Here is an 18,296-nt window from a genome sequence, read left to right as displayed (position 1 = left end):
AGAATAATCTGAAGGAACACAAACATGGAAATAGCCCTTTTATTTGGGTGACAGACATATGAGTCATTTCTTTTCATTAAAATATTTCTGTATTATTATATTTATAATATTGTACACATTATGAAGAAAATTTGACAGGTATAATATTTAATGATTTAATAATTTTAAAAAGACAGACATCATGATAGCCTCAAATGTTTACTATAAATGAATAATTATTATTGCTCATATTTTACTGAATCATCAGATAATACATTTCTCTTCCACAAAGGAGATAACATGTACCTTAATTTCATTTACTGAAATACTGATATTCAGAGTGGCAATAAAAAAACTACAAGACCATGTGAGTAGAGAAGAGTGATGAGCTATGTATTTTGATGTTCCCGAGAAAACAAAGGAGAATCTTTATATAAATATTCTCTAAAATTTTGCATAATAGCTGTTTTGTTGTTGTAAGCCAAAAATTTTTGGTCTTTATCTGCTATGTTTGGATCATGTAAAAAATATACTTGAGTGAAAAAACACTCAGTCCTGGCAACCTTGGCTTTGTGTTTCTTAATTCATCCCATGACTGTTAACAACCAAAGGAGATTCAGATCAATAATGACATTTTTAGAAATGAGAAAAATTCATTTTTCTATGTATTTTTTTTTCTTTTAGAAATGAGTTGAGAATGGTAAATTCATAAAAATGTCAGGAACAACATGTATGTAAACAAACATGAAATATGCACAATAACCTTCCTTTCGAAGAATAAAGATCAATATGGTGATGGGAGCAAACTTTTCCTGCATTTTAGGGGTGCTTGTTAGGAAACAAGCACCCGTGAGAGAAGGAAAAGTTGTGACCAACTGTTTATTGCTTCTGTTTAAAGCTTTCAATGTCCTGCTGGGTTCAATGATGAATCTCTAAAGTTCCAAGAAAAATTGCCTTTTAGCCTGAACACATATGTGTGTCCAAAATTACTGCCTGCTTTAAAGATGTTGTATTCCACAGATTTCCACAAAGAAGGACTGTGTTTCTTACACTTTTGTTTCTGTTACTTCTTTTCCTTAAAGTGACTTCCTTTCCTACTATATCCCAGCAATATGTACCCACAGACCTTCTTTCTGTTCTTTGAAGCTAAGCTGAAATGTTATCTGTTCCATGATACCTTTCCACATTAGCTGGACAAACGGATGCTTTCCTATTTATTTTCTTTTCTTTTTTAAAAAATTTTTATTGTTGGTTGTTCAAAACATTACATAGTTCTTGACATATCATATTTCACACTTTGATTCAAGTGGGTTATGAACTCCCATTTTTACCCTGTAGTAGAGGATAGGAAAGGCAACAGAATACAACAGACACTAGTATGGCAATATGTAAAACAGTGGATGTATAACCGATGTGATCCTATTTATTTTCTAGTCTCACTGCACATTGAATCACTCCTATGAGATCTAAAGCTCTGTGTTGCACAAAGTCCTGCATCACCCATTCTGCTCTATAGTGAGACTCTTGAGGGCACTGGATTGCAAAACTGATACTCCCTTTGCTGTGGTTTGTATCTTGGACATCACCCAAGATTCTATGTGTTAAAAGCTTGATTCACAGCTTGGCACTAATGAGAGATGGTAGAATCTTGAGAAGGTAAGGCTTAGCGAAGGTGTTAGGTCATTGGGGTCATGCTCTTGAAGGGGATATTGGAACCTCAACCTCTCCTCTTCCTCTTTCTCTTTGCTTCCCAGATACCATGAGGTGAACAGTTCACTTCACTATGTGTTCTCTGCCATGATATACTGCCTCACTATAGGTCCAAAAGCAATAAGTCCAGCTTACCATGGACTGAAATCTTTCATTTGTGAGCCAAAAAAACCTTCCCTCTTTTTAAGCTGATTATCTCAGTTAATTTGCTACACAAATGGAAAGCTGATTAATACACTTTTTGATTTCCCAGCCTGGTATTTCTGCTGAATCAGTGACTGAATTTAGGTGTTTTTAGGACATAGATTTTTAGTCATTGAAAATCTGGAACCCTCTTTGAAAACCTATCTTCTAAATATTTCTTTAAAAGCTTTTTAAAAGTATAAAAACCTTTAATATTAACTTTATTCAAACTCAGGGAATGTATTTTTTAACATTGCACATTTTTTATTCTATTGATATCTATCTCATTGGACATATATTTGTATGTGTGGCTTAGAGCATATTTCTAAAAATGAAAGATAATTGATACTATTTTTCAGAATTAGTAAAATTCAGCTAACATAAGGAATAAACATTCATGTTAGAATTTTTAAAATAAATTTGATCTCTTTTAATAGAACAGATAGTAATGGAGAAAAAAAGATAAAGATTTCTTTCTGTCACTTCACCAAACACACACACATACACACACACACACACACACTCACATACAGAGGAGGGTAGTTAGAAGTTGACTACTACGGTGGTTTTAAAGATAGGTACACAGAAATGGAGTTTAGTCCCCCCTTTACCTGAGGGTGACTGCACTTACTGACTTCTTTCTAATGAATAGTATATGATAGGAGTGATGAGTTGTTAGTACAAGATTATATACTATTTTTCTCTCTCTCATCTCAGTCTCACTTTCTCTCTGTCGTTTTCTGTCTTCTTGTTCTTTTTTATAATTACTTTTCTGGAGAAAGGCAAATGCCACATCATATGAGCAGCCCTAGAGAGACCCATGAGGTGAGGACCTGAACCCACATGGCCAACTCTCTGTTTCTCTGGAATGTGCTAATGACTAGATGAGTAAGCTTAGAAGCAACTCCTCAACTCCCTTCCGATAACTTTGGTCCCTCAACTCCCAAATGGACTATACTCCTGGATAATCTCTGTCAGAATCACCCAGGTAAACTACTACGGGAATCCTGGCCCTCAGAAACTGCATAAAATAATAAATGTTGGTTTTCTGAAGCTGATAAATTTTGGGGAAATTGGTTATTCAGCAGTATATAGCTATTACAACTAACAAGGCCTAAAATATTTTATGTCTACCCAGCCACTAGTTTGTTCTTCTTTTCAAGAAACTGATTAGAAATCATAATAACTTCAATTCTAGAAAGGCTAGACAGCAATTCACAGGGCATCAGTTTGAGATTGCTATTCATATATTTTCTTTGTGGCTAAATGTGTTACCAAATTTTCTACTTGTTCATATATCCCTTACAGAGATAATCACAGAATCTGATAAAAGATTAAGATAAACTACGTTACCAAAATAAAAGATTTGATTGTTTTGCTTGGTGGGTGGTAATGGTCCAATAAATATTGATTGTATTATTAGATTATTATTTTTTGACTCAACAAGAAAAAGAGATCTGCTGGGTAGAAATCCAGTCTCATAGAGCACTAATACATAGTCAGCATTCTGATACCCATTTGCACAACTAATGAAAATATCTTCTTCCCATATATCTGGAAGCCAGGCCCCTTATAGGACAATTGGTAGTCCTGAAAAGTGATGAAGATCCAAAACAGAAATTCAAATGGAAGTTTATTCAAGTTTAAAGAAACTAAGAGTGTTTTCTGGAGATCCCAGACCCATTCAATAACCCTGACAAGCTGCTAGAGATGCATTTCATGTGTCATTACACAACTGAGAGGTCACTGAATGAATTGTCCCAAGGGAACACATAGCATACCACCCTGTGGCCATGAGATCTCCTGCTCTGTAGCCTCACAGAGGGCATCTATAATAAATTTTTGCACACATTCATTTTGTTTCTGGATGTACTATCAAAATTATGACTTTGTCAAAACTAATTAATCCTCAAATAATATTTAGTATTTTTTGTTTGTGATGGCAAACCAGAAAGAGAAAGAACAGCTTCAACATGATAATTGATGTCTATCAGATCTGAGAATTACAACATAGACCTATTTTTAATCTTTCTCTTTCTCTGCACTTTTCTACTCTAGGAAAAAAAAAGAGCCATATCAAGTTTGATTCTAATGACAGAAGGAATGATATGCTGTGTTGTATAACTCTGATAGTTTGTAGTTTATAAAAACTTTTCTCTCTTCTGTCTAGCTTTTAAAATTTCAAAGATCAGTTATTTAGAAATAGGGCTGGAGTTCACTCAGGTCATATGGTTCAGAACTATACCCTAAGGCAAAGTAAATCAGAGTTTCTGTTAAAATAAAATAGTGTACTTGGTACTCGTCACTTGGTTAAGCAGAAAATTAACTCTCATTTTCTGTTAAGAACATAAGTGTTTCAGGTAGCAATTTAAGAACAATAGAGTAAAAAAATATTCCCATGAAGAAAATAAATAGCTATTCAAAATCATAGGTATATGACAAAATATAAATAATTTCTCACTATCATCTTATTTCTGCTTGACATGGGGGAGGGAGAAGGAGGGTTGAGAGGAATGTCTAACAACAGAAAGCAATCACAAGAAAGTGAATATTAATAGGGACCCTGTGGCTTTGGGGTATAGCAGACATCAATTTGGAGCCTCTAATTGTCACAGCTCTAGGAATTAGTCGAGTTAGTCATCTCAACTCACAGTTATCTGTAAGATCACTGCTTGGTATTTTATACTCATTCAAGCAAGAGTAAATAATATGACATCCTGCAAATGACAGTCAGCCTGATCTGAACCCACTGGTCCACAAAGCACTGCTCTTCTGGACTTGAAAGAGCACTTCTGGCAGAACTAGCCCTCAGAACTGTCCCTACCAAATCAAAGATAAGTTATTACTACAGTTCTTCTACCCTATCTTGGTAAGGTAGAATAAACCCTTTCTTTGAGGCTTCTGGAAGTTTCACCCCTTCTTTGAAGTTTTATCTGACTAATCAGTTAACACTGACCTCTCTCTTTTTTGAGCATCAAGTTTAATTATCTATTTGTCCACTGTATTATTGTTTTTGTGTCTTTCTTCATTGGGTAAAAATATACAAAGAGTCTATTAATGTTTTACAAGTTTGTATATGTAGTACTTTTGACTTACCCTTTGTTTTTTTTTTTTCATTTTTTACTATTGGGGATGAACCAGGGGCACTTTATCATGGAGCTCTATCCTAGTCTTTTTCATTTTTTTATTTTGAGACAGGGTCTTGCTAAATTGCTAAGGGTCTTACTAAGTTGGCCAGGCTAGTCTTGAACTTTTGGTTCTCCTGCTTTGGCCTCCTGAGTCACTGGGATTACAGGTGTGTACCACTGTGCCAGGTGTGAATTAACTTTTTTAATGCTAATTTGGTATTGTAGAAAATGACCTTGCTCCTCTAAGATACAATATTCTAAACTATAGAATCATGCTTTACTATTGCCTATGCACTGAAGTAGAATTTGAAACTTTATGGAAAACAATATAATATCACTTCAGAGTTCATATCAGAAAAATGGGGGAGATGAATCAGGAAGATGAAAGCTGTGTACAGATTGACTGATTCCTTGGAAGATAGATTGAGGTAGATTGGTTCTACAGTGGCAATGGATTTCAATGTTCAAGCCTAGATTATCAGCAAAGGAAGATAAATGGCATGTCATAGATTGAGCAGCTACTAAAGATGGTAGCTAACCTGGTTACTAATACCTGTAAAACATCAATCATTTTCCAGTATCCCACCAATATTAAGTTATAAGATGAAGAAAGAGACAATTCATAAGAGCAACCAAGATATAAAATATTTATGGATTGATTTAACAAGAAATGTTTTGAAACTGTGTCAAGTATCATAAAAATTTTAATGAGACATAAAAGGAAGCTTGAATAAATGGAGAAATAGGCACGTTCCTGCAAGGGAAGGAAAAATAGCATAGATATGAAAATTTTCTCAAATTACTTCACAAATTTAATGAAAATCCAATAAAAATACAATGAAAAATTCCCTTAGAATAAGGAAAAGATAATTACTAAACTTGTGTAAAACTGACAAAACAGAAGGCAAATATTTTTAGAAAATAAGAGTGATGGGGAAAACTTGTACCTTCCCATTTCAAACATATCTAAGTATTCAAAAATTAAACTAATATATTACTGATACTGGAATAAACATCATTGCCATGGAACAGACTAGTAAACCTTGAGTGGATGAAGAATGAATTGTTCAAGAAATAGTAGTGGAATAATTAGCTATTTGGAAAACAAATCAATAGGACTTCAATTTGGATGGTTTTGGATCCTTTATAAATCTATCTAGAGCTCAGAAGAACACCAATATTTTTTGTTTATTGCTCTTGAGTATATCAGCACTTTTTTTGAGTAATCAACTGCATTTATTATGAACATGTAGCCAGCTTGGTAAAACACTCCACTGAAGATTTTCTCATTTTTCTCTGGCTCACTGCCTTACCCTCATCTGAGATCATACACCCCTAACAGAATATTAATATAAATATAAGCTTTTATCTCAGGCTCTATTTTCAAAGGAAACTGGGGAAAAATAGGAAGAATACTACTTCTGGTCAGCACTTCTTTTTATGATGTATTTCACTCTTCTAGAATACAGAAAGCTAGATATTCCTTTTTCCATGTGGCATGTAACTTCTCTTATTTTTTTAAATTCAAAGTTCCATCTATTCGTCTGATGACAACAAACTACATATAAACAAGGTATGACACTCCCTTTCTAGAACTTCGCTTATGTACTTCATCTTTTGATTTTAGCATTTAATTATTATGTCATGGGCTGGGGATGTGGCTCAAGCGGTATCACGCTCGCCTGGCATGCGTGCGGCCTGGGTTCGATCCTCAGCTCCACATACAAACAAAGATGTTGTGTCCGCGTAAAACTAAAAAATAAATATTAAAAATTCTCTCTCTCTCTCTCTCTAAAAAAAATTATTATGTCACCATTTAATTGTCACCTACTTCTGTCCATAATTTCTTTCGTATGTTCTTCACATATCATACTGAGCTTTGGACACCTATTTGTTTTTCTGAAACAAACCTTAAAATAATTCTAATAAAAAATTGGAAATCTCTGGGCCTTTGTTCTTCCACAGCTGAACTTGGGAGTTCAATTATTTCGAAAAAATCAAAGTTATCTAACACCAGAATTGTTTTTGTGCATCATGATTCAACTTGGAATTGTATATGTATAATATGTTCAATGTGGAGTCATACATATCTTAAATAAGAAATGTTAAAATCAAGGTTACTTGATTTCAGTGTCATTCTCTTTATGATCTCAATAAATCAACTACCACTTTGTCAGTTTCTTCATTTTGAATATTAAGAAAATTACCATTTGTCTAATATTCTTCTTGAGGATTTTATAAAGAATAAATAAAAATAATGTATATTAAAGAACTTAAATACTCCAAGACACCATTTAAGCACTATTTGGCATTTTCTGTTATTGCTTCTTCCTTTTCTGTTCATAGACACTCAAGTACTAAGCTAGCAAGAAGGAAGAGTCACTAGGCTTTGTGGTACCTTGACTCAGGGAAGTCACATCAGCTGCCAGGAGTTTTGTGGGGCTGCAGCAGTGGTCAGGAAGAACAAATGACGTGGTTGCCAGGTAGGCAACCCAAGTCCTGGCATGAGCAGATTTTGCTATGAGCCTCTGTCCTCTATCCCCCTACTGTAATCCCCCAACCGTCGCCTTGTTGATCTTCTCATGAGCCTTGCAAGCCCTATTGGTAGTTTCAAAGTGGTTTCTTCTTGTCTGTAAGTTACCCCAAAGTCATGCTCATGTGCATTTGAAGGGCTCTGCCCACTCCTTGCCCAGTCAGAGGTGGTAGGTTTCTCTACTAGGATTCCTTACTCTCTGTAGGCACTGGAGAGTACTTCAGGAGGGCATGGACTCCTCTGAGAGGACAATGTCCTCGTGATTTAATTCAGCAGCCTTTCCTGAGGCCTGGCATTCCCCTTTGTTAGGCGCTGGGAAGAAACCTGGCCAGGATTGTATGGATTCTAAGGCTTAGGCCCAACTTAGGGCTTCTCTCCAACTGGGCCAAATTTGAAGCCTTAAGACCCTTCTTTCCTATTTCCCATGCCCCTACTTTCTACCTCCTCCCTCAATAACCGCACATCAGAGATTGTTCCAAGGAACAAATGGGATCTCAAATAAGCTTTTTAGAAAATATCTTTGTATGGCCGCTCTGAAGTTCAAGAATTATTTTCCCTTTTATTTCATTTCTTTTTTTATTTATTTTTGTTTCCTGGGATTGAACTCAGGGGCACTCAACCACTGAGCCACATCCCCAGCCCTATTTTGTATTTCATTTAGGGACAAGGTCTCACTGATTTGCTTAGCATCTCGCTTTTCACTGAGGCTGGCTTTGACCTCTCAATTCTCCTGCCTCAGCCTCCTGAGCCGCTGGGATCACAGGCGTGTGCCCCTGCGCCCAGCTCTTCCCTTTTATTTTCGATGAACACTTGTAATGAAACTAAAGATTATAATGAAACTATAAGAACGAAAATACCTATCTTCTAAGCCTAAGAGGGCATTTCATTCTTTCGCACGATGCCATTTTGGCTCTGATATTTCACCTGAAAGAAGAGACATTTTTCATGATAAATCCTATATAAACTTTATCAGTTAATGATATTTTCCCCATAGAGAAGTACTGAGACCTACCAGTATTTCTTCTTCTTTTTTTTTTAAGTAAAAGTCATAAAATAAACTATTGTAACATTTACATAATGAAAGGCCCATGGAATCCAGGGAGGCCTGGATGCTGAACCCAAGGAGACAGTGGTGGAGGAGAGATGGGAGGTTGAGATGAAGAACTAGAAGTGCCAGCCCAAGAAATCACGTGGATCCCAGAGAGGGAGAGTGATAATAGAGGCCCAGCTGTGCTATAGATCTGGCCTTTTCTTCCCTTGCTATCAAGGAAGATGGATTGCAAGATACACTTATTTGAAAAAAGTTATTTAGATAAAAACTATACATTTACCATTTTAATTTTGGAAGTTTTCATGGCTATACTCAGTCAAGTGACTACTGACCCCTAAATGATTATTTAAAGAACACCATTCTTTACTGAAGTGATAATGATCTCCTGTTCCCATTTTACCAATAAACAGGAAAATTCCATGTATATTTACACATAGCATAGCACATAATGAACTTTATCTTTAGCACCAGAATTCTACCTTTGTTTTGGGTTATAATCACCTCACATACTGTAAGTCCATTTATCACCCACTATGTAGAAAGAAGAAAAACGGAAAAACCTAATGGGTGTGTGTGTGTGTGTGTGTGTGTGTGTGAGAGAGAGAGAGAGAGAGAGAGAGAGAGAGAGAGAGAGAGAAAATCTGACATTTGATTGAAGGGTCTAGTTTTAACCACTTTCAGAACTTTCAAATCATCATTTGGAATTTAAACTATGATATTTGTTGCAGAAAAGTAAGCAAAGTAAAATAATCAAGGCAGCCCTTGAGGATGTGTTGAAAGTCTTGGATTCAGAAGGAGGAGAAGGGAAATGATGACACCTTATGTCTGTCCTGAGTCACCTCCTGGGGTTTTGGTTGAGTGGTTGGAACCCTTTTAATCTGTTCTCTGACACAGCAAACAGATGTACTGCCAGTCAAAAGAGACCACAAATGGCTTGTATTCCATTTTTCATAAAAGCTTGGAATAGTCAGCTCTTCCTGCTGAGACAGGACTTTTCATCTGGGTAAAAATATACTGAGATTCTCGAAAAGAAACTTTCTCACTCAGAAGGCTTCATTGTCTGGACAGCACAGAGAAGGCCAGAGAGCACCAGCAGCCTGAAAAATGTCACAATTCCTGCATGTAGTTCATCTTTGAGCATCAGACTGAGGGACCCTTTCTAATCTTATTTGCTACCATTTCCTTTTTCCTTTTCCTTTTTTTTTTTTGAAAAAAATTAAAGATACATGTTTTCTTTAATTAAGCTTAATTAAGCAGTAAGGTGATACAAATCAAATGCATTTCTAGGTATCAATACCCACCCCCCAAATTTTTTTTTTATAGTTTAAGAGATCAAAATAACAGGTTGACCTCAATTTTAATTCCACAAAGCCCCACTGTATTCATACAAGGGAAATAACATGATTTTAGTGCACATCTGTGAGAAAATAAGGAAAACCACATATTTGCCTTCTTTCATATTAAAAAATCTTAGTTTCATAAATGGACTTAGGGGAGGGCTGGGGATGTGGCTCAAGCGGTAGCGCGCTCGCCTGGCATGCGTGCGGCCCGGGTTCGATCCTCAGCACCACATACATACAAAGATGTTGTGTCCACCAAAAACTAAAAAATAAATATTAAAAATTCTCTCTCTCTCTCTCTCTCTCTCTCTCTCTCTCTCTCTCTCTGTCTCCAAAAAATAAATAAATAAATAAATGGACTTAGGGGAGATTTTTCTTGAAGGAGCAAAAATATTTAGCTTTGGGAGTTGCATGAGTATTCAGTCAATGAATATAAATTTATTTAACTTATCAATAAAATTTTGAAGACTTTTGTCAGGTCTGTGACAGGCTGAGGGTAAATGTTTTAAGCGAGAAGTGACACTGTTCTTCTCTCTCCCTATAAAAAATAAATAAACTGTGTACTTACTCATTCTAATAATCACCAGCAGGAAACAAATGAGATACTCCCAGAGGGATAAACTTTGTAGGCAGGATGGGCAGAGAAAACGTTTCTGAGGCCGTGGTATTCAAGATAAGACTTAAAGAATGGGGAGAAGCCACCCCAGGAAGGGTTTTTTTAAATTTTATTCTCTTTTATTGCTGAGAAATATTCTATTGTGTATATATGCCACATTTTTTATCCATTTTTCTACTGAAGGAGCATCTAGGTTGGCTCCACAGGTAAATGTTGTGAATTGTGCTGCTATAAACATAAAGTGACCTTCCTGGAGAGAAATTCTCAAGACATGAAGTTAATTATGCAATTTTCAAATTCTTGAAGAAGTCAAAAGGAAATGAATTCTGATTTTACTTGTATTTCTTTTTTTCTTCCTTTCTGCAATTTAGTGTTTGGGTACAGGGCATCCTAGGCTCAGGCCTCAATTTTCTGTTTTGCTTTATATTTTGGGAGATGTTCTAAACTTTATTTTCTAAAATTATCTCGAGTATTCGTCTTCCCACACAATCCCCTATGTCAACTCCTTCCTCTCTCTCTCTCCTTCCTTCCCTTCTTTTCTTCTTTCTTTCCTTGTTTGTTCATGTTTGTTCTTTGCCCTTCATAGCCTGATTATGTGAATTTAATGGTAGGTGGGCTAGGAACTGGTTGATCAGTACTAGAGAGAAGGAGAGCGAGATCTGGCCAGGCTCTCATCAAAGGAGAATCTGTAGATTTTTGTTTTCCCTTTTGTGCTGTTAGGATTTCTGAAAGAAGAATCTTCCTGTCTGCTTGAAGGATGTACTATCAAAGCTGTGGGAGTTTAATAGGAGAAGAGAGCTGGAGACCTTTTTATTTACTGCATAAACTTTTACTGAATCCTTCAACTGTGTCTGATATTGCCTCAGAACAGAGACCTCTTTTACTCTTTTCAGAAACACATCTGTTTTCAACCTGGGTTGACAAAGAGGCCATTGATCAGCTGGGTGGAATAGAAGAGGGGATCTGGGGGTCTAATTGCTTCTTGCTCAGGCTCCTAGCAGATTATTTCACTTTACCCTATACCCTCCTCTTCTGGTGACTACTAGTGCCACTGATTCCTGAGCCTTCTCATGAGATAAGCTAGTGACTTTCTGTTTGCCACTGCAGGCCAAGAATTCAGTGTCTCAAGTCTTCTTTCAGCTACCACTTGCCCATCTGCTTTTAAGTTCCTAAATTTTGTTACTATATCCTTGCCCATTTAAGTAATCTCATTCCAGTCTTTTTTTATGAGGTTTAGAAACAAGCAGAATTCAATGGATGTATAAATCTGTTGTCTTTATCCAGAAATTCCTTACATGCTTTAAAAATTTATATTTGTCATGCATCTTTTTTTTTAATATTTATTTTTTTAGGTGTAGATGGACACAACACAATACCTTTATTTTTATGTGGTGCTGAGGATTGAACCTGGGTTCCACCCGTACTAGGCGAGCGCTCTACCGCTGAGCCACAATCCCAGCCCTGTCATGCATCTTATATGCTAAAATGTTACTTGATTCACTGACAATAGGAATTCTAATTTTTATTTCTCTTAATCTCTACATAGTGATCAACACTATTGACTACCCTCTACTTCTTGAAATATTCTCTTCTTCAACCTCTGGACACTATACCTTCTGGGCTTTCCTTACATCTTTCTGCCCAGTTCTGACTCTCTTGCTGTCTCTTTCTTCTCCTCCCACCACCCAAATTTCAATTTTCTTATGACATAGTGTTATATTCTCTCCTCACTGTACTTTTTATTTTCTCTCTTGATAATATTATTCAAGTTCTTTGCCCAAGTATTGGCAATTCATAAATTCATATCTCCAAGCCTAGACCTCACCTATGAGATCTAGATTTCTGTAGCCACAGGTTTATTTGACTCTCCTCAGATGTCTCTAAGGGAATTTAGACTCAATATGTCTAAAAGAGAACTAATGATCTTACCTCTTCCACTCTCAGTAATCCCAGGGTAGAGTCATGACTCTGGTACACAAGCTAAAAACTAGGATCCCTCCTAGACACACATTTCTCTCATCCTCCAGCTTCAGTCCTCCTCCAAGTTCTATTTTGTCAAATATATGTGCAATTTGCTCTCTGTTCCCCATATCTTCTTCTGGAATCTCCAAATGACATCTTTCACCTGGACTAGTGAACTAACCTCCTTACTCATCTACATGATTATATCCTCCAATATACTCACCCCAATCCCAAACTAATTCTTCTATGGTCTTTTTGAAAGATTGCATGAGTTTTCATCTCTCTGCTTAAAATATTCACTATTTTTGTTTTGTTTTTGTTTTTCGAATCCAGGATAAAGGCTTAAATCCTTAGCTTTGTTAGCATCGTGAAAGGTGTATCCCCTTCCCACTCCAGTTCACCTCACCTGGAGCCAGCCTTTGGCTTTCTTTAATTCAGTCTTTTGTCCATTTTCATTTACTTGAGTGCCCTGTGTACAGAGTCTCGGCACATGCTATTCCATATCTAGTTCTCCTTTGTCTAGCTATACTATTCCCTTTATCTCTGCATCCACAGGTGCCATGCTTTCAGCATGAATTGGGTGTCCCATCTTATGCTCCTCTCTGCTACACGATCATGTAATTATTTATCTACACACGTGTGTACCCACCAGACCAAGAGCTGCCTAAATAACTTTTTGTATTTTTGTATCCTCAGCACAAAGCAGAGTCTCCGTCACAGAGTTTGTTTATAATTATACAATAGTAAATAGATCATTTAATATCAAGAAAATTAAGTCCCCAGTGATCAAAAAAAAAAAATAAAAGAAATCTATATTTTCATGACATGCTAAGAAATAGGTATGATTTTTCAAGAAAAATATTTTTCAAAGAAAAAATTTTTATAGAAAAAAAACACCGGCATTTCCTTACTTTCTTTGTTTTTCCCATTGCCTTCAGGATGGAGAGATTCAGGTCTTCCAGTGCTGCTAGCACGTTCTCATACTCGCCCAAGTGCTGAGAAAAATATTCTGAAAAGTGAAAATATTGAAATGCATTCAGGTTTGAGTTCAGGTGATGATAAAATGGAAAAATCAACAGATAATTTTCTTCACAAACTAGTAAAACAAAACGTTGGCCATAAAGGAAAACTGGAAGGTTTTCAAATGAGACTAAGGGACTGATATACTAAATTCATTTTTAAAAAAGGAAAAGATAAATACAACTGGATGGTTACCATTGTCTGAGAAGCAATGCTCCTTCCTATAAAAATAGGAAAAAAATGAATCTGGATTTACTGACAGGGTTGTTTTAATAAAAAAAGTTGTTCTCAACAGTATATTATTATAGGTTTCGCTGGGATAGTTAATTTTAGAACAAAGTTAAGCTATATTTTATTCTTTCTTCTGGGAAACCTTCAAGGAAGCTAAGCTCTCTTCAAGGCAAAGAATCAATGATGCCTCAATACCTGAGGGCCGTCTCCTCTTGCACTGTTTTGAAACTACTCCCTGGCACCCTGTGATTTTTTTTTTCCAAACAATCTTTTTCAAAGAGCAGAGTCATGTTTATGACATTTTTCAGTTGCTAGGAATAAAAAGTGTGTTGGATATTGTGATTAAAATGAAAAAAAAATGGAATACAGATTAAATATAAAGATAAATGCAGAACCTCATATTTACTTTTGGAAATCTATACATTTCTAAAATGAGATATCTAAACCTAACAGAAAACTACATATTGAAAAAATCCTGGTTATTCCAGCTAATAGAAAATCAATAACCCTCGACAGCTCATCTTTGGATAGAAGTGTAGTTTATTGTTTCTCTTTATTTATTTATTTTGGTACTAGGGACTAAATCCAGGGGCACTTGATCACTAAGCCACATCCCCAGCCCTTTTTTATTTTTTATTTTAAGACAAGATTGTTGAGGCTGGCTAAGTTGAGATCTAAGTAGCTGCAATTAGCTTTGAACTTGAGATCCTCCTGCCTCAGCCTCCTGCACTGCTGGGATCACAGGTGTGCACCACTGTGCCTGGCTTTATTGTCTCCCTCTAATGTGTGGTAAGTACTTATGAAATTAAACTGAAAGGATAAAAAAGAAACCTTTAAGCCACCTGAAATCACAGGGATACACTTCAGGATGTTTGATAGAAACTTTCTTGATTAATCTATTTAATGCTCCAAATGGAATTATTCGTTGACACTGATATTAATAATAAATAGTGCCTTTGACAAATTTACTAGTCAATGTGAAAACTTCTCTGAAAAGAATGAAAACATAGGTAAGCAATGAATAAATTCTAGATTAAAGTTGTCAAAATATAGTCTGTGCACACATAGATTAAAAGCCAATGGTAGATTTTTGCTGAAAGCAAAATGCATTATTTTTTAATATTTATTTTTTAGTTGTAGTTGGACACAATATCTTTATTTCATTTTTATGTAGTGCTGAGGTTCGAACTCAGTGCCTCATGTGTGCTAGACGAGCAGTGTACCACTGAGCCACAACCCCAACCCTGAAAAATGCATTCTTGATTATAGAATCCTTAAAAACCATATTGATGCATTTCTTAAAAGATTCTTTTTTAGAAAGGGTAAAGTTGGATTCTAAATAAGAAAATACTCCTCAAATGCCTGCTTCAAATAGCATTTTAATTCCTGGTTATGGTGTTTGACTTTCTGATAGGGTTGACAAAGATGTCTAACCTTGTCTGTGCAATTATTTGTAATAAATGAAGTCCCAGTGGACAACACTCTTGGGAACCAACACGAGGTTAATGTGGTTGCAGAATATTCATCAGTTGGAAAAATAATAAATATCAGAACAGAGTCTATAATAAGTTGAAGCAAGCAAAAAGTGTAAAGAAAGATACAAAAGGGCAAGTTAACATTTTTATTTTAATATATACACAATCTCAAAGGACAGTTTTAAATGCAACTCACAGAGATTTATAAAGTGGAAAGGAGAATTCAATGCTAAAGAAGTCATAAAAATAAAACAAGAGGTAATGCCACCTTTTCAAATAAATATTTCTTCCATACATAAGACAAATTTACTAGTCAGCTAAAGTTCTGCAGAGAATTTAAGTTGTCTTTTCACTTGGAAATCCTATGTATGCAGGCACATGCTGACACACGCTGATAGAGTACACAAGAAAAACAATGACTCATGGCTATGAAGTTAACTCCTGTCTCGACTTCATCCACTTGCTCATCTCAAACCTTCAAGTAGTTAGAGAGAAAACAGCAATTTCTCAAGCAATGTACTAGGAAGCAAAGAGCGTAATTCTGAGAAGGGAAAGAACTACAGTACCCAATTGTGCTGGATTGCAGTATAAACTAGAAATCTAAGGGTCAGGGTTATTTTGATGGGGTGCACCTTAGTGTCACTCTAGCTCTTTGATAGCTTCCTCACTGAGGGACATGTGCCAATGTGATAATAAGAGGGAAGTTAGATGATAGAGTCAGAGACCTCTAACATAGGTACAAGGAGATAATTCCCTTCCACTTTATTATGGTTAGCATTCATTTACTCATTTCAAAACCTAACACATTTATTCAGTGTCTCTTATGTGCCAGGTGCTGTAGAAGGAGTTTGAATTAGAAGATGAACAGACAGAGTCTCTACCTCTGGGGAGAGTACAAACAGGTATGGAAAATGAATATTAACTGAAATATACATGATCGATGTTCAAGGTGATGATTCAGAGTCCAGGTATAAGATATAATCCGAATAGAAGGCAAAGAATGCCTGAGTCTACCTGGGTAAGTTGGAGAGGATGTCATAAGAGTGAGATCAACAATGGCTCAATAATAGCTAAGTAGGACCTAACGTGTTGGGCAACCAGAGGGGAGGCAAAGAAGTAGGTGATATCTTGTCATGCTGGCTGGAATATATGTATTTCAGCATTACTATGACATGAAGGGCATGACTAGGAGGTATTTGAGGATGGGAGATAGCAAGATACTAAAAATCAGTGGTGAGAAAGGAAGCCAGATGTTCTGGAACCATTCCTTACAAGGTGCTCTAACTTTATTCTCGGGTCTAGGTTAGTATTTTTGACCATCTGCATCAGAATCCTCTAGGGTCCTGACTGTTCGAAGTGTGGTCTGTAGACTAGCAGTTTCATGTTAGTTCTGGAACATAACATCTCAGGTCGACCCCAGACCTGCTAGATAACAATGTGCTTTTTTAAAAAAATAATTAATTAAATTTAACTAATTAGAATGAACTAATTAATTAATCAATTGATTAATTAATTAAATTCAGATAGTATCTCACTATGTTTTCCAGGCTCGTCTCAAACTCCTGGGCTCAATGATCTTCCTTCCTCATCGCCCAAGTAGCTGGGACTGTTGGAGTGCTGGTCCTCACCACTGCTCCAGGCTACAATCCCCATTTTAATAAGTTATTTGTAGGTATATTGAAGTTTGAGAAGCACTGTTCTAGGATACTTGTTGGGAATTATGATCGCTTATAAGGTCTCATCTACTAAATCAGAATCTTGGGGTTCCTAGGAGATCATGATGTGTAGATTAAATTTGAGACCATTATGGGTATTGGGAAGCCATGGAGTAATTTTGAAAAGGACAGTGATTGTCGTTTTAGAAATATTACCCTGAATGCAATGTGGATGATTTGGGGAATGTTGGTGACACCATCAAGAGAGACAAGAGCCGCAGTGATTGCCAGGAGCAATTTCATCATAGGACAAGGACCATGGCTATGCTGTGGGGGTAAAAGAAGGTAGTGATTTAGAACTTCAGTAGTCTCTCTGTGCATATAAAATGTGGCAAGCAGGGAGAGGAGGTCAGAGATGGCTTTGGAATGCTGAACTTGAACTAATGGTTTATTCTTGTTATTGTGCCTCAGGTTTTTCATATGAATCATGGTGGCAGTGTGAGCTGGGCAAATGTGTTTTGTCCTTAAATCAAGGCATTAGAGAGAAATAAAAACTTGGAACAAATATTGGTTCCTTGGAACTATTGCCTTTGGGTAACAATAACTTCCTCGCAAAAAAAGACCTACTTTTATGGAAATCTGTACGTGGGTTCCCATTATGGACCTGGATTCAACAGAGTCATATTGCACTTAATGGAAATGTACAAGATTCAGTCCTCATCAGTTTAAGTGAAAAAAAAATCTTTGGAAAGTAAAAAGACTTTTACTTTGGACTTTGGTTGTAATGAAACAGTAGAGTACAATTTATACACAGAGATATTAAACAAGTTAACTGTCAGAAAGCAAATTATCTTCTCATGCATATTCAATGTGACATCTTATCTAACAAAATGTTAATGAGAGGTTAGTTTCTCCCTTCCCTACTGCACTTAATCGGGGTGTGGTGTCATCAAATGACAGGCTTTATTTATTTATTTTTTTGTTTTTATTCTGTACCTCGATCCTCCAAATTGTTAAGTTTTCAGGTTTGGCCTGATAACTGCAAATCGGAACCAAAGGACCCATGGCTGCCACAAAGGTTGCACAGGCAATGGGGCTCACAGAGCATTTTCAAGAATTTAAATAAATGCCACACCGCCTTGTTGGAACATCTGAAGTAGTAGACTTTAGAGAAGAGAAAATAACTGAGATGACAGGGAGTTAAAACCCCATGATCTGAAAAGAGGCATTTGTTAGCAATTCAGAATAAGGGTTATTTTGAAGAGGTGCAGATCAGTGTCACTCAATGTGTTCTATGATTCAATCACCTAGTGGCACCTGCCAGGTAGACACAGCTCTAATAGCATGGAAGAGGACAAACAGTCCTCTGATTCCCAGCACCCAGTCTCACTGGCATAGGTCTCTCAGCACTGC

At 36.3% G+C, this 18,296-nt stretch overlaps 1 protein-coding gene across 1 annotated transcript in view; it reads right to left on the bottom strand.

Moving 5' to 3' along the window:
- Positions 1–18,296, bottom strand: part of NECAB1 (N-terminal EF-hand calcium binding protein 1) — a 156,496-nt gene that overhangs the window by 70,936 nt on the left and 67,264 nt on the right. The window contains exon 5 of the mRNA XM_081266243.1: positions 13,414–13,511. Coding sequence (XP_081122369.1) covers positions 13,414–13,511 — 98 coding nt within the window. The remainder of the gene's footprint in view (positions 1–13,413; positions 13,512–18,296) is intronic.

This window comes from Spermophilus citellus, assembly GCF_964194105.1.
Source record: "Spermophilus citellus genome assembly, chromosome: 14".
In the NCBI taxonomy this organism is placed as follows: domain Eukaryota; kingdom Metazoa; phylum Chordata; class Mammalia; order Rodentia; family Sciuridae; genus Spermophilus; species Spermophilus citellus.
This window is presented reverse-complemented; position numbering and strand designations above follow the sequence as displayed.